Genomic DNA, 23,014 nt, shown 5'->3' with positions numbered 1-23,014 from the left:
TGTTTATATTATTAGAGTTATGTAATCCTAAAACTATCTTCCAAGAGAATCATTCACTACTCTTATATGCACAAAAAAATTTTCTTCTGTTATATTGGGATTGGGGAAATTTTCTTTGTATTCTTCCAAGAGAATATAAAGAAAATTTCCCCAATCCCAATATAACAGAAGAAAATTTTTTTGTGCAGATAAGAGTAGTGAATGATATTGATAATTGGAGAAATTTGCTTGAAACAAAATAATATTTCATTCTATTTTGCAGATGTTTAATAAAATGTATAAGGAACTACTAATATTTCAACAAATTTTTTTTTTTATCCAATTAATTTAAAAGAATGTTAATGAAACAAGATGGTTTAGGATAAGGGAAGAACATATTGAAAAATACAAGCCTTATGTGATACAGAACAAGTGTACGATTAAAAAATGATATGATAAAATTTAACATAACGTACAAATTTCTCAGACCAAACCCGAATAAAATCTCAAAAGAAAAAACATGATATAAAGCTATAACAATACACACCTATTAAGCACTGGTTTTATTATTTTTTAATGATAAAACACTTTATGATAATATTAATTGTTTTGCATGTGATATGGTTTTCAGTCAGAAACTGAGGGGTATGAATGCTGTTAAACTTTTCTGACTGTTAAAGAATTATTCATTTGAAAATCAATAAAATTTGGATTAATTTTTATTTTAGCAGAGAAGAAACATTTTTTTTTATAAATTTTAAGTTAAATTTTACGTTTTTTAAATTTTCAAACTAATTTAATTTTTTATTTTGTAATAAAAGATTTATTTTTTATTATATTTTATGTTATCATACTATTACCTTTTTTTGACTGAATTATTACTTATTTTTAACTATTAAGGCTTTTCTTTCTTTACTTAAATGTTATTTTTATTGATTTTTTATTAATATTCAAAGAGATTTATACAATAGATAATAAGAATTACTGGAAAAGCATTTTAATGTTAAAAAAGATATTCTGATTAATCTTCTTTAAAAGAAGTTAAAAATTACTTTAATAACCCTCCCTGAAAATGTATTCAGTCAAAGTTAATTGAAATGGCACAAAATATGGATATTGTTCAGCCATAATGAACTAAGTAACTAGACATAAAAATTTTAAATAAAAATATAAGAAGAGGTCTGTAAATAAAGTAATGAGACTGGTTCAGAAAAACTTTTTATTTACAATCCTTTAATTTATATATATACATGGATTCTATCACCTTCAAAATAGTTCCTTTGGGAAGCTACACAATGCTTCAAACGGTTTTCCCTCTCTTCATATCAGTGTTGGAACTCAGAAACCAGAGTATCCTTCAGATGGTAGTTACTTTTTTTTTGTTTTCTACGTTCCAAAATGGTGGTGTCCTTTAAGGTGTTTTTTTAGAGTTGGGAACAGGAAAAAGTAACGGGGACTCAAGTCAGTTGAATAAGGTGGTTGAGGAACTACAGGAATGTTATTCTTCGCCAAAAACTCATTAATTGAGAGTGCAGTATGACAAGGAGCATTGTCAAGATGCAGCAACCAGTTGTCTGTAATGTCTGGTCTCACGCAGGCATCTCTTTTCCTAGTCTTTCAAGAATTTTTCGGTAAACATATTGATTTACAGTCCTGTAATCAAAAACAACTTATGGACAACGCCATTACTATCGAAGAAACAAATTAGCATGGTTTTGATTTGCTCATTTTTGCTTTTTTGGGACAAGGTAAGTTTGAAGTGTGCCACTGCTTGCTCTGGGGTTTTGTTTCTGGGTTGTACTCAAATATCCAAGATTCATCACCAGTAATAACATTTTTTAGAAAATCAGTTTCAATTCGCCCTAGAAGATTGCGGCACACTTCCACCCTGTTTTTCTGTTCAACAGTGACGTTTTTTAGGACCAATTTTGCACAAACTTTTTTCATGTCCAATTCATTTGTCAAAATTTTATGGACTACAGTACGGTTTAAATTCAATTGTTCTGCATTCATGCTGACAGTTAATAGCCGGTCATATCATATTAAGTTTCTGATTACTCAACATTGTCTCTTTTTGACGTAAACTGTCTTCCAGAGCGTGGATCTCTGCAACTGATTCCCGGCCATCTGAAAATGCTTTAAACCACCTAAAAACTTGAGCTCATGACAGAGGTTAATCTCCAAACGCCCTCTTTGATTTTGAAAAAGTTTCAGTAGTATTCTCACCGAGTTTCAGGTCTCGAGGTTCTCAGGTTTCCAGGTTTCGAGTTCTCAGGTCAACGCAAAACTTGATTGCACAACATTGCTCATAATTAGTGTCACTCATTTTTGTAACGCACAACAAAAATTCGTTTCACGAAAAATTTGTTTACGTCTCACATGGCAACAATAGACTAAAAATATTAATATAAATCAACTGTTATATACATATAACCATACATTTACTAGTAACTTTACAATGTTGCCACTTTTGCTGCCAAAAAAAAGTAGTCTCGTTACTTTATTTACAGACCTTGTATTTAAAGTATAGGGAGCCTGCACTTTTGAAAATTACTGTAATTTTGTGTTTTTATACTGGGTGTTTGAAAAACTAAACCTTATTCCTGAATAAGGTTTCCTAGCATGTAAGCAGGAATTGTTTCCACAGCTGCTGTTATTTTTGACTATTTTTTATCGGTATATGGTGTCTTTTACGTAGTCCCAAAACAAGAAATCACTTTAATCACTTTCAAGAAGTCCATTCACAAGAAAGGACTTCACAATGGCCAAGCAATGGGAGCTTCTCTGCCTATCCAGCCTTTTGGGAACTTGTTGAGTGCAGTCTGCACAACTTCTGCATGATATGGAGGGACTCCATCCTGTGAAAATTATGCCCTCCATATTTTTAATCTGTGGAAACACAAAATTCTCTAACATGTCCTTAAATAATTCTACACTATGCTGGTAATAATCTGCTCATGGCAAAAAAATGATCCAAAACTTTTATTACTTATGATACCTCACCAGACATTCACTTTCAGACAGTTGTGAACGAATTACACCAATTCATGTGCCTTTTCTGAGTTCAATACTTTACAACTGGTGATTCACGACTCCACAAACATGAAATGATGCTTTATCAGAAAATATGCTGTAGGTAGTTTTCACAAACAGAAATGAAGTCTAACATGGTCATTTCAAATTGAATATTTTATGGCATATCATTAGGTTCAATTTCATGGAACAGCTGAAGTTTATAAGCATGAAGTTTCAATTGCTTGTGAACAACTAACAATTCTATTACAACAAACATTATGAACTGAACATTTTGGACTTCACTGGAAAGACAGCCGAATCCTTTCTGTGTTTCTTTTAGGCCTTCCCTGGTGAGTATCCTTTTAAAACTCTTCTGGTTTTAAATCAACTTAAGCTTAAAAGCTGATTGTAAATAGATCACACCACACAATGAAGCTACATCAGTGTTGGAAACTATGTTGTACTGTCATGTGTGGATTTACTTCTACCCAAGTTTGTTCATTGCGAAGGTTATTGATCCCGTCTCAAGTAAACTTGTCAGTAAATAAAATGAACCTGTGTAATCGGCGGTTCATGTTTAACTAGTTGCAATATTGAAAACATAGAGGAGGATCTCTTGGTTGAAGGTTTCAGACTCATTTATGGTAAGGATACAGTTTGTTGTTACAAAGTGTTCTCCACACCATAGACTGAGAAATCCAAGCCACAATTAAGACGTCATGTACTAACACCTAAACTGTGTTGAATAGCCTCGATAATGGTTTCATCAATACTAACATCACGATGGGCAGAACGGTCGTGGTGAGTGCTAATGATAGGAAGTGTATCTATTTCTCGCTGTGTATGAAATGTTCCACTAATTATTTTAGGATTTGGAACTCTGTAGTTAGGAAGAAGTCTGGTATGCTATAGTTGCATTTCCATCACACACCCCCAAAATAAATACCACATTGTTGTATTGCTCAAAGTAAATAACAAAGCCATTGCTAAAGTCTATCATCAATTAAAACAAATACAAGCATTAATTAAACTACACTAAACTGACAACAATTCACAGCAGTAGTGCAAGACATGCAATGCACTGATGACACAACATAAAATGCATTGTTGGCCAGCTGATTTCTGTTATCAACTTATGAAATAAACCATAATTTATTAATCTTATTTTTATGTTATATTAAACATTATATTTTGTTTCATTGCAATTTGTAGGAAATCAACTATGCTTTGTACATATAATCCCTTAGTTTTCAAATGGTAAGTGTTAGTAATAAAATAAAATTTTGTGAACTTGTATTTGTTTTTATTGGGTTATTTTCATCGATTTTCTCAGAATTAAATTCTCTGCTAGTTTTGATAATTTTATGCATTTCTTAGTCATTTAACAAAGTTTTTCTATTACAAACGTAAAGAATGTGTTTTAAGGCAACAAATTTTTCTGCTTTACATCAGATATTATGAAAATACTGGATATATGGTTGTTGAAGCTGTTTTATTCAATTTGTCAAGTCAAAATCCATAAGAAACCATCAAGTTCCCTCTTAATTTGGGTTCCTAGAATTTCAGTATGGTTTCATTTCACTCTGCCCAAGAATCAGGTCAAAATCTTTCGCTAGTAGCACCAGTAACACTACAGGAATCACCTGCGTATATAAATATTAAATGGAATATAAACCACCAAAACTTAGAAAATAGATAAGTTACCATATTAAATTCAAGAATCGATTGTCGGCGGTATTCTGCACATTCAGTCTATATTAAATCCTATAATTACATTAAAAATATATTTATTTATGACTTAATTTGTTCAAATTGTTTTCTTTTTTGAAAATTTTGAAGTCTATTAAATTGTATTAGCAAAGTGCTCAATATGTTAAAATAATTTTTTTGAATTTCCAAAAAATTATATTTATTTCTTATATTTAAAAAGTACAAATTTTAAATGAAAAAAATTAAAAATTTTTATAAACAACCATTTAAGAAGATAAAAAGCATTTTCTTTATTACTGTGCATTCTTAATTAATAATAATTATTACTGTACATCAGGAAAATAGCTATAAAAATAAATAAATAGCTATTTATTCTGAAGAAATCTAGGACTGCTGAACTTTATTGTAATTCATGCATTGCTTAACTTTATTGTAATTCATGCATTGCTTAACTTTACATTTACCTACATAAATACTTTATTTATGCATGGAATCCCCAATTCTTTTAGGAGCAGGACAGTATTAACTGTTTTCATGGAATGAGTAAAACATTTTCCAGATAAAACCGTGTTTTAAAAAACAAAATTTAAAGTCAGTACACAAACTAAAAAATTACACAACTTATAAAACCTTAAGTTCCTCTATAGAGTTATTCATCGGCATTTATTAGATCTTTATAAACTAAAAAACTAGTATAAATAATTTTCCATAAGTCTAAAACTTCTTTTACTATCTCTCTACCGATCAAATTTTTAAAAAAATTAATACAACTAATCCTGCCACTAGCTGTGTTGCCATGTACATAGAGAAAAGCCTAGTTAATGCATAACTGAACCACAAAATAAATTTTAAAATGCTGCAAACTGAAACCAGTGATTAATGGAAATCATTAACAAAAATATGACTTTATTGTTTTTGATTCTTTCAAGAATTTTTCATAACTGCTGAAATTTTTTCTAAGGAAACAAAAGCTACATCATAAAGTAGCATTGATTGTAAAAAATATTTCTATTCATCTCGATGTGAAATCTTAGATGACAACATTAAGACAATTTCTCTGTTTTTCAGTGTTGTTAGTTCAGCCTTTAGATCAAGTTGCCACTCAAATCTATTTATTAATACTTAGTTAATACTTACTTTATTAATACTTATTTATTAATACTTATAATCTATTTATTGATACTTAGACGAATTACATCCTCTCATTACCTCTCTACCCCATTGGCACTTAATACTTCTGTGATAATCTTGACCTATAAATACAGCATGAAGAAGATAGTTCATTCATTATAGCTAACTATTACACGTAGCTACATAATAATAGCGATAAATAATAACTCATTCAAAAATCTGTATTTAAACTTTACTACATTTACACATCACATATTTACTACGGTTTAATTAATGAACTTATTTTCCTGCATAAATGATTTTATGTTTCATATTAAAAATAATAAATAAATGAATTCTTACCTGGGATATAAAATAATGATGATATTTGATACAATTTCTTCATTTGAGAATCCTTCTTGCCGAAGATAATTTAAAGTTTCCTTAATATCAAACTGAGATATATAAAGCCAATAAGGATGCTTCTTCAGTGCTGATCTAGCGACATTTTTATCGACCGATAGTGTTAATTGTAGATATTTAAGGATGTCATGTTGGTTACATTTATCTAAATACTCAATATGCCTGTAAGAATGAAATGTAAAATTCACAAACAGCTGTTCTTAAACAGATACAGATTAATGTATAAATACGAGGGTAAGTCAATTATTATCCGCAATGTAGTTATAAATTTTATTGCAATACAAATAGGAATTACATGTATATCATTTTTCAATATAGTCCCCTTGCATTTCAACGCACTTTGTCTATCGTTGCACAAGCTAACTGATGCCCTCATAAAAGAAGGTTTTTGGTTGAGCTGTGAGCCAGGAATGCACTGTTTCGTCCGAGGTAAATCAACTCTCTTAATGCCTCTTTGAGTGGACCAAACAAGTGGTAGTCAGAAGGGGCAAGATCAGGACTATACAGAGGATGAGCCAGTACTTCAAAAAGGTGGCAGTATGTAGACAGTTTTCCTGCAGATGGTTGAGTCTTGAACTTTTTTTTTGCAGGGCGAATTTAAATGTTTCCATTCCATACTCTGCTGTTTACTCTCCGGCTCGTAATGATGGATCCATGTGTCATCACCAGGGTTATGATTCTGTCTAAGAAGATGTTCCGTTCGTTACCATAGCGATCCAAATGTTTTTGGCAGATATCTTTTTCTATATTAAATGCAAAATGGTAGAGCAAGTGCTGCACTTCTCACCAGTTACAGTATCTATAAGCTATGGTGCAAACACATGTTTTCAATATGTGGACAGGAAAAAAAAACAGGTTGTTAGAATTGTGTAAAGGATACAATTATCTACTTTGTTTTTATATCACAGCAGCAGGAATTATTAAAAATATTTTCAACCTGCATAATGATACTGTAACTGGTGAGAAGTGCAGCACTTGCTCTACCATTCTGCATTTAATATTTATATAAAGAATGTTCCTACTTTCTCTTTATTATTATGTATAGACCTAAACAATAATACATACATTAATTATGCTTTATATTACTCAGTATTATTATAATTGAGCCTATAATCCAATTTATCCTGTCTTGTAACTAATGTAACATTATATAAAGTCTAATAGTTAAATAATCCTAACTGCTAAAATGTTAAATTAACAGTTATTGTTTTCTTTTTTTTATGAACAAAGTACTACTATGAACTAATGTTATACTTGAAACTTTTCCAACAAAATTCCTGACTTTAGATACTGCTAAAATTATTTTGGACTTGTGTCTAGAATAATAATGAACAGTAATATGCCTAATTATGTTCTTACAGCTAAATAAATCATCATTAATATGCTTAAAGTAAATACTCCACTTAATTTTTAATAAAATCAAATACATACCCTGTTTTAATGATCTGATTAATTTATTTCTAGTACATTACAGAAATATGATTTCTTTAAAAAATTAAAATAAAGAACTAAAACAGCCTTAATGGAATTATGACACAAGTTGATGTATTACAAAGGCTCAAATGTTGAATATAGCTTCCTATTTCTTACAATTTTTTTCACAAATGCTAAGCTTCATGCTGACAGTAATTTCATTAATTTTATACATACATTATATTTTAGACTTTTTTTTGGGGGTGACAAATGCTTTCATGTTTTCATCATCCATTAAAAATATATAACAAAAAAACGCCCCTTCTTGAATATCAAAAATATTAATAAAATAAGATTAAAACTAAAATAATAGAGGAAATGTAACCATTAAGATAAAATGTACAACATGAATAACAAATTAAACTCAAAATTTATTATTGGATAACATTAAATTTTATACCTCATAAATATGTGTTCTATAGCTCGCCTTGAAGCTGACCAAGCTTCAAGGTGAGATATAGTGTTCTATATATATATATATATATATATATATAAGATATAGTTTTCTATATATATATATAGAAATGATGATATACATAGCAAAATCATCAACAAATAAAGAACATGAAACAAGTGACTACACACATTTAGTAATACTGTTGATGGCTACAGCAAACAAGGTGGCACTTAATACACTTTCTTGAGGTAATCCATTCTCCAAGGTGGCACTTCCCGACAAAGAATCTTCAACATGAACACAGAAAGTTTGGTCATTTAAGAAACCCCCTAACAAAGGCAAGCATATTGTCTTGACTCCTCATTCTTTAAGGGTGTTTAGAATACCATGAAGCCAGGCTATGTTGTATGCCTTCCTGATATCAAAGAAGATAGAGACGAGGCACTGGCAGAGCAGGAAAACATTTTTTATAGCTGCTTCCAGTGACACTAAATGTTCAATGGAAGATGGAAACCACACTGTTCTGGAGATGAAAGGTCATGTCCCTCTAAGTATCATGTAACACTGCAGTTCACCATTATCTCCAACACTGTATAAAACACTTGTCACGAAAATAGGATGGTAGCCTGAGAGGCATGGTTTATCTTTACAAAGTGTGGATTATATCTTCTAGGACTCTATCCTTATGGAGTGTAAAGGTGGCAAGAAAATAACCATAACTGTATGAGGAAATACCAGGTATTAAATTATATGGACAGAAACCCTACAACGGATTACCAAATCAGGTCTCAAACATTGTTCTAATTTTATAAGCTATAATTTTTTCCCCCAGAAATCTTTAATTAAAATTCATCCTCAGAAAGTATTCTTCCTTAGTTTGAAATTTCAAAATAGTTTTTATGAATGTTATTTGAAATTCTGCTTGCTTGAAATATTTCCTAAAATATTCCCTATTAATGAATTAAACTTCCTATGGCATAACTGTTCTTTTTTTTTAATTTAAGTTTTGCTAGATGTTTGTATGTACTATGTCAAAGCAATATCTCAGAAACGGCTTGACCAGCAGAGATGAAATTTCAACTGTAGCTTCTACTACCCATAGCGGTGTTAAATAGCTAGGTTACAAGTGAATATACAGGTTCAGAATTAGGTTTAGATCTTAAACTGTGATAGAGTACAGTTTGTCCATGTGGAATGGGATTCTAACTGTAGCTTTAACTACCTTTACTTCATCAAAAATCTTAATCAAATTTGAACAAATGAGTGATTATTTGCTGTAAAATATTCAGTGCTCTGACTATTTTCGATGTAAGGGAACAGTATTATTATACTGGCTTGATCTTTCTCTGTATGGGAAAGTGCACTAATCTATGACCATGATCAACAAAACATTTATCAACTTGAAATGTTTTTCTATCAGTTTCATTTTTTGAATTATATCATATAATTTAGACCTCATAAATTCATCACACAAGATTCCGTTTTTTTTTCCAAATAATTGATTGTATCTGATAATCTAACAATTGTGGAATCTTTCCCGAGAGGTTTGTCAATTTGCCTACCACAGTAACGAGTTTATCTGCCATTATCACACAAAGTTAATAAATTTGGGATTACTCTTTTCATTACCAACATCTTTCAACACTGGTACTACTCATTTGTCCATATAATTTTCAACTGAAGTGCTTCCTTTCAATATTAATCCACTTCTATTTACAAAACTTTCTCATACACTAACAGAAGCTATGTTCAATTGATTAGAAGCATTTGTAGTGTTCATAACTTCCATAATATCCTCACTTTGCCAACACTTTGTGAAAGTTACATTTTTTGTTTATACATGTTTCAACTAAATGTAAAATATTAGAACTACTTTCCAATTTATTTTTTATTTAAGCAAATAAATTTGGCATTTACAACAAACTATCATCAAATCAAAAGTTTTCTTTTAGATTTGCAATCGTCCACTTGAAATATATTTCTTTTAAAATTTATTGAATAGTGAAGAATCTCAATTTAAAATCTATTTTAATTTGTGATACTGGTTACAACTTCTTCCAGGTAGGTACAATTTTCTGCCTTAAATAAAACTCTTTTACTAATTCTTTTATTTCACGTCGATCAGTCTTCAATTATAGCATTCCTATGTTCAGGGTGTTTTCTGTTTTTCCTGATATTGATAGAATTCCACTTTCATTATATCAAGCTTCCTTGTCGTATACATTTGATTGTTGTTATTGAAATGTTATAGCAATTTGATGTTCATTCAGTACTCTTGTTTAAAAAAAAGAAGACAATTTTGTTTAGCTTCTTCTTTACAACACTATTACATTTAGAAAAATATTTTTTGTCACATAATGAATAGTTTTACGTTTTGTACAGTCGACATTGCACTAAACTTAAATCTAAAATGATAACATGTAAAATATGACAATCTGTAATGGTCAAAGACTTCTTACTAGAGAGAGAGAGAGAGAAAGAGACAAAGAGTACTACCTAGGATATGCATTTTAAAAAATCTTTTTTAAAATAATTTAATAAAGTAATAAAACGGATTACCTTTTTAAATTATCTTCATGTGATTTCAGTAACTGAATACTTAAACAATTCATATTTGCATCTTGAAGTTGCTGCAAATGTTCTGTACATTTACTTTGATGTACTAAAATTTCTATAAAGCTTGGATGATACACCCACTGTGAGAATACTGGATGCTCCATTAATGTCTTTAGTCTATTATATACATTATCAGGGTGTAAAGTGTATATTTCTGGAGCATGTAGAACACACTCTTTTTTTATACCAAATTCCTGTTAAAAAACAATTAATTAATTTAATTACCCTAATGAAGTTCTAATTTTAAAATGATGAATAAACCAATGTACCATTAACATGTAATATTTAATTGAATAAATATGGCTAATGGTTCAATAGTTAGTTGATTAGTTGATAATGTTTGCATCTAGCAGGAGGAAGGAACTGCCCTACTGTACCGTCTGGTTGAGGATACCTTATACTAGCCTAGTTATATATTTCAGCCTCACTTGAATTATTCACCATATACTATCTTGAAACTTGCGCGTGGTAATACGAAATGTATTTTGGTAGTATATGAAAAAATGTAGATCCTAATCTAGCAGGATTGAAACCTGGTATCTTCCAGATAAACAGTTGAAATATTGTTCTACCAAAGAAGATGGAGTGATAGCATCCACTGTCACTCCATCCTCTTTTATAATCAAAAATATGTATTGTATACACTGGAGAAATAAAAACAAAGTAGATTAACTAGTTGGTTGAAAGAAAGTGAAAAACAAAACAAGGTGATGTGCTGATTAAATCTAACTGTGCCATAGGTTCAACAATGAATAAATCATTTAGTGAAATCCCAGATGTTGTCTTACTGGAAGTGTCAAAAACTGCTTTTACTTTCGTTGTGGATGAATCTTCCCGTATAACACAATGATGTGGAATGTAATATGATTTAGACCCTCCAACTTCTTCATTTGATGTTTCTATCATATGCCCTAGGTTTTTGTATTCTCTCATGAAGTTTCAATTCAGTGTTTGAATTCAGACATTTCACAAGCAAAAGAAATCTTCGCACTGCAGCAGTTCTTGATTTACCAACATGGTTTAATCACCTTTCAAAGGGATCTTCGCACAGTACCTTCCATCCATAAATTTTGTCGTATTATTTTCATACTATTCTTCACAAGGTTTGTCATTTCCTGTAAATTGTTTTTTGGTAGAGCTGTAATTTTCTAATTCCCACGATTTTTTAATATTTTCGTTGATGTGATCTAGATACGATTGTATACAGATGTTAAAACTGTTGAATGCTGATCAATTGATATTTTACCAGAAATTACCCAGCCAAATAGGATATTTTGAAATGTTGGATTTGATTTACTTGTTTTAATGCTTCCTTTATATAAGACATCATAAAATAATTCTGCACCAAGAACCATGTCAATCTCACTTGGTTTGTGGAAATCTGGATAGGCCAGTAACAGATTCTGTGGTAATTGCAAACTTGATTTTCTGATTTGAACTGTGGGTAATTGTTGAGTGATTGTCGGTAAAACTATATTTACTCTATAAACTATATTTTTCATTCTATATTTACTGTGAATCCGTTCACTCTTGATTTAATAACACATTCCACAGAATGAGTTAATATCATTAACTTGTAATATGTTTTTCTTTGATGGTAGACTTAAAAACTTAGCAGTTTTCTCAGTGATGAAATTTGACTGCAAACTCTGTCAAGTAACACGCAACAACAATAAGAATTACGATGTATATCTAAAACTGAAACAATGGCTGCTGACAGCAAGATAACAGGGTTGGATTGCTTCAAAGATGAAATTTTTGAAGCAATGTCCTTAGAAATCAAAGGAAAAAACTTAGTTCGTAGAATATTTCATCAATGTATAAAATGTTTAACAGAAAATCCCAAGGGGATCATCCGGATAATGGGAAACCTACCCAAATCATGTGTAAATCCAAGTTTTAAACTATTTGTAAACACTGGGATTGGTTATTGTAAACCATTTTGGATAAAATTATCCAGAAAACGTCATAACACAGAAGTGTTATGTATCATTATTTGTTTGTTTCAGCAATAAAGCCATTCATTTAAGAGTTGGCTGAAGATTTATCATCACATTCTTTCATCTCAGCGCTCAAATGCTTCATCGCGAGAAGGAGCAAACCTACTGAAATATATTTCAACAATGGAAAAAATTTTGTCGGAGCCCAAAGAGAGGTGATTCGGCTAGCAGAATTATTCAGAACTGAAAATTTTCAATAGAGGCACATGTAAATTCCCGACCCTGAACTCCAATATTGGACAACCCTTCCGATCTTCTTCCTCTAACATCGGCACATTTCCTAATAGGTGATACCTTTAGCAGCCTTCCAGAACCAAATTTGCAATCCTTTCCTGTAAACACACTTAATCACTGGCAACAGAATCAGCAAGTGCAGCACTTCTGGTCTCATTGGTCCAATGAGTATCTGAAAAATCTTCAGCACTGATCAAAATTTAAAAGCTCTACTCCAGATCTGCAAGAAAACAATTTGGTCATCATCAAAGAGGATAACCTCTCTCCATTCCATTGGAAAATAGCTCATCGTCAATATACATCCTGGAAACAATGGAAAAGTGCATATGATGGTTCTTAAAACTTCAACCAGAACATTAAAAAGACTAATTTCAAAAATATGTTCATTACCGAAACAATAAGTTCATTATTACATTATGATTTTCTTGTGTATTATAAGCATATCTTACTTTGTCTTATTTTTTGAAGGTGTTTCTGGGGGGGATACTGGATATTTTTCTGTATGTGTATGTCTACAGTGTAGTAGTTAGTTCTCCCACTCCGTTGTTCATGTGTGTTGCTCGCTTTGCTGGGTTCGTGAAGTGGATATATGTGTCAATCTAACACAGTAGTGTCAATCGATGTCAATGTAATACAATAGTGTCAATTGGTGTCAATCTAATACAAAAAAGGTATCATAATTTTTAGTTATATTTAAACTGTCATTTTATTATACAATTCACTTATCTGTTTGTAACCAGAATCCATTAACTAAATTTAAAATCATTTTAACATAAATAAGATATACCTTCAAGTAGCTGTCAATTAAAATTAATGATTCAGCAGTGTTCATGAGGATTTTAGGCCATTTTAACTATCTCATTTATATTAGTATCAGCCAACAAAGGAACTTTCTTTAAAATTTCTTCTGATCTTTCAGGTAATACACACAAAATGGGAAGATTTTTTTTTACCTGAAATCAAGTAACAAATATTATTTTATCATAAAATAAAGTAATCTCCTAAAAAAGTTTTACTTAAAGAGTAAGGAGGCTCGAATTCTTATGGCCTGAACCGATTGCGAGCTTTCTTCTAAGTGTTTAAACCAGCAGGGATACCATATCTATGTACTACATTAACATGACATATTAAACATCTTTCATATTTTCTAACCTAAAAAACATAATTCTAAATAAATAATCTTTTTCTCATATTAGCACTGTTGGTGGTTTAGAAAACAGAATCTGATGCACCAAACTATACAAAACATCTGTACTCCCACCCAATAATAACCAGCAGGGAGATGTCTATGTTATCAGAAGCATGGGAGTTTCAAATACCCGACTGAATTAGGTAAGGTTTGAGTACTGAGGGAAGAATATACCTGCTCACTGAATGTTTGACTTATTACAGGGAACTCCAAAATGCTTCAGGTTCTGACCCTCCAAAACAAGGTTACAATCCTAGCACATAGCCAGCCAAAAAAAAATAATTAAAATCAAAATAGACAATAAATTCTTGTTCAGTTTTTGGTCCACATAAATGAATGAAGAATGAGTCAAAGGCTTCTGTGATAGAACATGCAGTAGAGAAAATTCTTTAAAAAAAGAAGGAGTTACTATTTGTCACCATTAGAGCAACTGAAAGATACTAAATTGCCTAGAAGTGTACAAAACTGATTATTATTACAGAACTGATAATGAGGAACAAAGCCCTTAATAATACAGGCTAATATTGTAACTAATGATTAACAAGAAAAGCTGTTCAATCTCTACTTCTACTAAGAGTTCCTGCAACTTTCATGTAAAGGAATAAGTAACAAGCTAAACTGAAGCGTTTTATAAAAACTACTTTCTGAATTAAAACAATGCATTATACACTCTACGTCAGTCCAAAATGGGTTGAGTGTAACGTTAGGCATGTAAAAAAATTAAAGAATCTTATTACATAATCAAAAGTTATTGACTGTTGTTCGTTCTCTTCAGTGTTAGAAATATACTAGTTGAGGAAACATGAAGCTTATCACTGCTTTCACCAAATGTAAGGTGTATATGACATGATTATTAATTTTTTGCAAATGGATGAACACAGTACCAAGATCCATTGACAGTTGTATGGTGTTTATGATAGTAATAATATACATAACAGCAAATGCTGTGAGTGAGAGAGAGAGACTGCCACAAATTTGAAGAGGAATCCAACAGAGCTATTTGATACAGGGAAGGGGTAAAGGTAATATTGAATGGTTATTGATGAACTTATTCAAAAGGTTTAACAAATTCTACAAGATAAACATTGTTTATTGATTTTTTAAATTCAAAGGAATTTCCATAAAATTTAAGAATAAATAACTTTTTACAGAATTGTGACAGACAACTTATGGGGTTTATAAGTTCTTCATATAGTAGGAACCAAACTAATCTTCCAGACTGTGGAAGCATAGTTCAAAGAATAGCTGTAGCATAATATTCCTTGGATGTGATGATAAAAGGATGAATATTGACAGAATTATAACTGGATGTAAACTTTTTCACATAAAAAAAAAAAATTCCAGACTTTTTTTTTAAGTTGTTAGCACTTAATTGTTTGATGATATTTCTTTCTGTTTCATGTTAATCCTTTATCTAAAAGTATTAACTAAAGCCTACATTAACTGACATATATATTCCAAAGTAAGTCTTCCTTTACAGGTTTTACCTTCTACAGACTTCAATCACCAGATTATCTAAACTTGAATGTCTTAATACATAGCCAACCAATCAACTTCATCTCTTTAGAAGATTCCTTCTCTCCTTTTTAAATCATTACAAGACATTTCAAAGTTTATCAACCCATCTAATTTTTAACAACCTTTTGCAATGCCAAATTTCAAAGGTCTCTACTTTTTTCTTTCTATTTATAATCTCATTAACATAAAGCAATACATTTACAAATTTTTCAAGCGTTTTGTTTAAATTCTTAAAAGCTATATTTTTTTCTGAAACTATATTTGCTGATTTCTTTTCTTGCTAGAGCCAATCTGCTATTGACGTAATGTAGCAATGTCCAATCTTTGTAATTTTATTATCTAGATAATAAATTTCTCTCACTTCAGGCAAATTGGGGGTACACCTTAAAACTTTAACTCTTCATTATCCTCCTTTCTGTCACATACATTGCTTTACAATTATTATTTTCAGACTGAACTCTCAAAACAATAAATTCATGTCATTCTTATCTTCTTACTACAGTTTCTGTCTAAAAAACAATGTCATTAGTGAATTTTAACATCTTAATTTGTTCATCTTGAATAATTTTACTTTATGATAAAATTTTTCTTTCAATTTCTTTACTGTTTCTTCTGCGTACAAGTTTAAAAGTAATAGGGGTGAACAACAAACAAGTAATAACTGGAAAAAAATTTTCTTAAATGTTTTGGGACTGCTAAGGAATATTTCTGAAAAAATCCAAGGAACTTGGGATCAAAACTAATAATATAAGTTTTATTATTAAATACTGAAGAAGCTTCAGTGATCAATCCAAAATAAATGATGTAAGCCGCTAACAAAAGGTTTTTTCATTTAATGAAAAACATATAGCTCCATTCTGCAGAATGCACAAAGCTTTAAAAAAGCAGTGTAGTAGAAGATATCATCCTTGCAGTGTGAACTTGCCAGTAAGTTATTACTACCACTTCTCACAACTGATAATCTTACTGGCTAATCAACACTTTGGATCCAATGAGGAGCTCAAATAAATGCACCCCAATAAATGGACAAATATAGATCATGATTTAGTGAAGATTTAATATAAACAACCTATGTACATAGGCTATTTATAAATCAACTTCCGATCAGGTATTACTAAAAATAGTAACAGATCAAATGTTGTTGGTCAGTCCAGTCGGGTATGTTGTTGTAGAAACCAGTTTCTCTAGCAACATAGACTATATACTGTTTTCTCAGTATATATCAACTAAGCTTAAATACTGTCATTTATATAGTCAGTCATCATTATATACTTCTAGAGTAATACAGAGTCAAATAGGGAGGTAATTGTTAAGTACCTGACACTGTGAAGTACATAGCGTCATCATTGATTTTTTGCAAGCTAAAGGTCCACAAGCCAAGGTCCATCATTGGCTGTGCATAGTTTATGGTAAAAATGTAATGAGTGATGATTCTGAGTGTGAAAGAATGGTGAAGGAATTCAGAGAAGGGTGAACTAATGAGCATGACGAGGATTGAAGAGGGTGATATTGAATTGTTGAAAAAATTCAACGTGCCACTCAATAAATGCTGCTTTACAATTACTGAATTTAGTGAAACTTTTTCCTCAAATTTCAAGGTCCACTTTTAATATTTGTTACAGATAGATTGGGTTTTCATAAGTACTGCACATGAATGCCACTGGCTTTTTTTCTGCAATACCACAATAAAGGAAGTGAATTTCTTTACTGTACTGGGACTGAGGATAAGACATGGATTTAGTTCATTCATTTTGAGACAAAAGAAAAATCCAAACAGTAGATGTACATACACTCATTGGAAAAATTCAAATTCAAACAAAATGATGATAGCTACTGTATTTTGCTAACATATAGGAATGTTGTTGGAAAAAGTTATGAAGCCAGTTACGCCAGTAACTAGAAAATTTATTGTGAAACATTAAAAAGCTTAGGAGAGCGGTACAGAATAAACAGCGAGGAATGCTAATGAAATTTTTTTTGCATGAAAATACACAGTCTCACACAGCTTCTAGCACTAAGAGTATACTAAACAGATAATAAGTTTAAGTAGCAGATTTTTTAAATATCTCCCTTACAACCCTAATTTGGCAATGTCCGATTTTCATCTGTTCACAAAACTGAAAAATTGGCTGGTACACTACACTTCAAAAGCATTGATCAATGCATGGATGGGTACTTTGGCAGCACTATCCTTTGAAGAGGGAATAGATAAGATGGTGTCATGACAACACATGCTTGAATTTGTGCAGGGACTATATCAAGAAGTAATATAAGTATTACGTAACATTTTGTATATAGTAGATTTTTAAATTTATTTGTATTACTCTACTGGAGGTTACTTTATAAGTAGCCCCTTAATATATAAGATAATCTTTTTCTGTGCTTTATTTTTATTTTTTATTTATTTTTCCAGCCAAATGGAAGTCAATTTTGGAATAATCCTTCCTGATGTATATTTTCTTCAAAATTAATTTTTCTTTTAATATTATTGTTAAAGATAAATTATAAAAAAATGTCCTGAAAATTTATGAAAACATTTTTAAAATACTCACTTTTTCTTTTGATAATTCAAATTTTCCGGTCAATATCTCAAACGTTCTTGAAATAAGACGTAAACTTTTATAACGAAGTCGTTTGTTAAGCTCTTTATTGTCTGGCCAAACATCACCAAAGAATTTTTTCATTAAAAATAACATATACTTCACCTGAAATCCCAAAACATAACATTTTTAAATACTGTTTTTCTTGCATAATTCACACATTTTTTTTACCAATATATTTTATCTAAAAGTAGGAGAGTTATTTATGAGAAGAAACAATTTTACATAGTTTAATAATGAAACTAAAGTATGATAATCAGTGAGGAGATTATATTTATTAGAGGAATATTTTATTTTCAATATTTTTTTAAATACTGTTTAAAATTTCAGATGCATGAACTACGGAATGGTATGAATTTGCTAAGTAAATATGGTAATAATTTTTTAAGCACCAGGACATACAAAAAAGTTATATAATTAAATAATTACATAATAATAATAATAATAATACCACTTGAAATAATTCATATTTCAAATTATTCTTTTTTTTTTTTTTAACTATTTCAACAAATGAAGATTATAATGGAAAAAAAAAACAAGAAACATGAACAATAGTTTAGATTGTTAATTAATTATTTTTTAATGAAGTTTTTCAAAACCAAATTCATTAATTATCAAGTGTGTAAAATATGAAACCAGAATTTTTGTATACAAAATACATGTTTTATTGTATGAAAATTATGAAAAATATTTTATTTGAAATATTGTTCATTTCATCTATTAATTTTTCCCATCTCTCTGACAATTTATGAATGGCACACCAAAAAAACTGTTGCTCTTTTGAGGCAAACCAGTCATCGAGCCATTTTTGTACATTTTCATAAGAAGTGAAGCGCTGCTCAGAAAGTGCGTGTTCCATTGATGCAAATAAATAGTAGTCAGACGGAGCCAAGTCTGGTGAGTAAGCCACATGCAAAAGTATTTCCACCTCAATCTTTCCTTGACCGGTTTTGCTGTGTGTGATGGTGCATTATCATGAAGCAAAATCATTTTGTGTTGCCTTTTTTGATATTCTGGTCATTTTTCACACAATGCTTGATTCAAATCGATCATTTGTTGTTGGTAACGTTCAGTATTAAAGGTTTCACCAGGTTTTAGCAGCTCATAATAGATCACACCCTTCTGATCCCACCAAACCCAGAGCATTGTCTTCTTTCCATAGCAATTTGGCCTTGAAATCGATGCCGATGGTTCGCCTGGAGTTACCCAAGATCTTTTACGCTTAGAATTCTCAAAATATATCCACTTTTCATCCCCTGTCACGATTCAATGGAGAAATGGCTTTCCTTTGTACTTGGCGAGCAAGATTTTGCAAGTGGTTTTTCGGTTTTCTCGCTGTCTTTCATTCAGTTCATGTGGAACCCATTTTCCCACCTTCTGGATCTTTCCCATGGCTTTCAAACATATGGAGACAGCTTTCTGTGTTACATTTAATTGATCTGCATGTTGTTGTTGTGTTTAAGTATCATCCTCATCCAACAATGCTTGCAATTCGCTGCCTTCAAACCTTTTCGGTGGTCTTCCACGTTCTTCATTTCTCACATCAAAATCACCACTTTTGAATTTTTTAAATCACTCCAAGCACTGTGATTTACCGAGAGCATGCTCCGTAAGCTTCGACAAGCATTTGATGTGATTCTGCAGCAGTTTTCTTTAAGTGGTAGCAGAAAATCAATGCTGTCCACAAATCGTAGTTTGTAGGTACAAAACTCTACATGTTCAACGCTAATTAAAACTATTCTGTTGTATGAAACTTGTATTGTTGTGAGTTGAAAATCTCAGCCATCAAAGAAAGAAAATGGCCCCAATGATGCAGTTTGATGGTAACTACATTGACATCTAGGACCATCTACGGTCAAATTCCAGTTGCATATTTACACACCTGGTATATACTAACTAATTTCAACACTATAAAGCAATTGTACAATAATATAAGTTGTTCACAATAACAGTTATAGTAATAACTTAACTCCACTTTCAGTTTAACATAGATAACACACTCATGCATCCATGTGATAAGGCACAAATTCATAAATAAGACATTTGTAAAATTTAGAGTTGCTAAATCAGGTTTTGTCTGGTAATGACCGATCTGTTATATTTTTTGTAACGTTTATTACAATAGGTTAAGAAATAGTAAACTAATTTGTTATAACAGTTAACCTTGTTTTTTACCCTTTTCACATTGCAGAACACCTGCTTGTTGTTTAGACCCGTAAATCAAGCTTATACCTACCAAGTTATAACAATTAATACGTATCATTTAAAGATTATTTTCAATTCAACAGAATAAATTCCTTAAAGGATGAAGTACATAATTATAATTAAATTTCAAAACATAGGTAACAATTAATTAACAATATGAATTTTATTTTTCTACAAGCTATAGATTGAAAACCTGTCTGTCAAAGATTATGTGTTTTGGTTTTCACTTGGGCAGCTTTCTTTACAAATGACATTAAGAAAACTAAATTAAAGACCTTATAATATAATTAATCCAACCTTTAAGGTTAAAATGACGTTTGATTGGTCTGCAGATCCTTAATTTTCTTTGAATAGAAAACAATAGTTACATTTAGGAACTGGTAATATGTCATTACATGTTCCATCATGTACCAACTGCATCAGCAAAGTCATTAGTTCTGTAAACTTCAAGATAACTGATGTCACTAAGTATTTAGGAAACTTCACCCTTCTGTCCATTTAAATAAGGAAATACATCAGTTCGCAAAGTATTAGTTAAAATAAACATACATACAAGGTATATTTATGTATAACATCAAGTATGTTGAGGGACTGATCATAAAAATTGGGCCTATTAACAATATTCTAAATATAAGAATAAGAATAAAACTATTTGAATTTTTTTAATTTAATTTAACTTAAATTTACCAAAACTTAAACTGTTTTAAATTATATTAAAAAATCTCCTAAGATTTATAAATAAATTCAAAGTAATAATTATTCCTGAACTGAAATTATTACAACCATATTACTGATGCTGTTATCAGATCACTGGACAAGTTAAAAGAGAAAATGTTTTTTTTTATTCTGCATTTTACAACCTGTTTGGTTAACACAGTCAAGAAAAAATTATTGTAATGAGTTTGTTTGCTTATGTTTAAAAATGGAAAAAAAAAAGAATGGAATTTATTTTTATGTGAAATTATAGAAAGCAGATACTGAAAGATTTTTAAATTGTATACGATAAAAATATTTACTAATTTGAATGGCATAAACAATTTAAGAAAGAAAGATACACTATAAAGATGAAAACTGGATAACTCATCTTCAACTTTCTAAAAACAAAACTCAGCAGAATCGATTAAAAATTTTCTGGCTGAAGATTAAACATAACTATTCAAATGTTAGAAGAAATGACAGTTATTAATAGAGAAACAATTAATCTTTTTCCTCAGATTTTTGTTTTGTTCCTCATTTATCAGACTGAAAAAAAATCAAACACGCTGCTGCATTGTGGCTGAATTTATGGTTGATGATAGAAATCTTTTACACAAAATTGCATCAAATGATGAAAGTGGATGCTATACTTCATTAACTTGCAAATCAATTGTCTGAGGAAGTTGCAAGCTAAGATACAGATTGACATCACGAATGAAAACAATGTTGATTGTTTTTTTGCTGTCAAAGATCTCATTCATCATGAATTTATAATAAAAAATCAGTCTGCAAACAATAAATTATTGTCAAAATGAGAAATCACTGTTATCCCACTCTCCATTTATAGCACAAGCCAAAACAATAAAATAATTTTAATTTTTCTTTCCTAAAATAAAAATGGTGACGTGAAAGGGATGTAATTTAAGGAAGTCCCATTAATCTAGAATACTGTGATAAGTAAAAAATATAAGGTGATTCCAAAGAGAGTATTTTCTCAGGCATTAAGTTTATTAAATGAGTGATATAACCATATACAAAAGCAGGCGACGGCTACATCCAATGAAAATAATAAATATTTTTGGTTTATTGTGTGTTTTTTAAACGCATCTCGCAGGAATTTAATATCCATTAATAAGTTATGGTGAATTAATTTATTTCTGTTTATTTTTTGAGTAGTCTTTCTGCTCTAAAGTAAAAATTCTGGCAGTTATTGAATAAAATTTCACTAAATTTGTTACCATTAGAAAATTATGGTTCGGCCACACATACAAACACTACATGTTTAAAAGTGAATATATTATTTATTTTTCTCCGTACTATTCCCATACAGGATCAACTCTTGCTTCTTTACAGGATCTAGTGGAAGTTTTCAATGATGGAATCAAAAGGTACTGCTGTTTTCTGTATTAAAAGCTCTCCTGAACACACTCTTACTTATAACATTTTCTCGTCCTTTAAGGATTCCAGTTAAAAAATATTCTATATCATTTAGTTTCTTTTACATATTTTTCCTATACCACATCTGACTGTCTGTTAGACATAAGATTAGATTAACTTAAATCTAGCATTGGTTTAATTAATTATGTCCAAATATGTTACAAAATCCTCTGAACATCTGAAAAATGAACAGATTCCCCATCCCACAAAAAACTGTCTGGTATAAACTTTACACTTACGAAATATATGAGGAAATAAATATGTTATATTTTGATCAAGCATAAAGTAAGATCCTAGATAAACATTTTATCTTAATAAAAGATTACACAAAAAAAGTACTACATTAATCCTTATTGTTAAATTGTAAGGAAATAATGAATATAATCATTCATCATTATCATTTGTTTATTGT

The 23,014-nt window shown here is 30.4% G+C and overlaps 2 protein-coding genes across 8 annotated transcripts in view; one reads left to right on the top strand and one right to left on the bottom strand.

The window, feature by feature from the left end:
• LOC142324164 (TAR DNA-binding protein 43-like) overlaps window positions 1-7,316 on the top strand; it is a 63,090-nt gene extending 55,774 nt beyond the window's left edge. For all 3 annotated transcript variants that reach the window (XM_075364887.1, XM_075364888.1, XM_075364890.1), the window contains one exon: window positions 6,828-7,316. The gene's annotated coding sequence lies outside the window, so the exon portion shown is untranslated. The remainder of the gene's footprint in view (window positions 1-6,827) is intronic.
• LOC142324163 (transcription termination factor 5, mitochondrial-like) overlaps window positions 1-23,014 on the bottom strand; it is a 41,468-nt gene that overhangs the window by 1,935 nt on the left and 16,519 nt on the right. For all 5 annotated transcript variants that reach the window (XM_075364883.1, XM_075364884.1, XM_075364881.1 and 2 more), the window contains 4 exons: window positions 18,217-18,369; window positions 13,745-13,910; window positions 10,667-10,917; window positions 6,178-6,399 (listed from right to left, as the gene is read on the bottom strand). In XM_075364883.1, the coding sequence (XP_075220998.1) occupies window positions 6,178-6,399; window positions 10,667-10,917; window positions 13,745-13,789 (518 nt within the window). In that variant the 5' untranslated portion in view covers window positions 13,790-13,910; window positions 18,217-18,369. The remainder of the gene's footprint in view (window positions 1-6,177; window positions 6,400-10,666; window positions 10,918-13,744; window positions 13,911-18,216; window positions 18,370-23,014) is intronic.

The sequence above is a fragment of the Lycorma delicatula genome, chromosome 4, assembly GCF_047948215.1.
Source record: "Lycorma delicatula isolate Av1 chromosome 4, ASM4794821v1, whole genome shotgun sequence".
Classification (NCBI taxonomy): Eukaryota; Metazoa; Arthropoda; class Insecta; order Hemiptera; family Fulgoridae; genus Lycorma; species Lycorma delicatula.
This window is presented reverse-complemented; position numbering and strand designations above follow the sequence as displayed.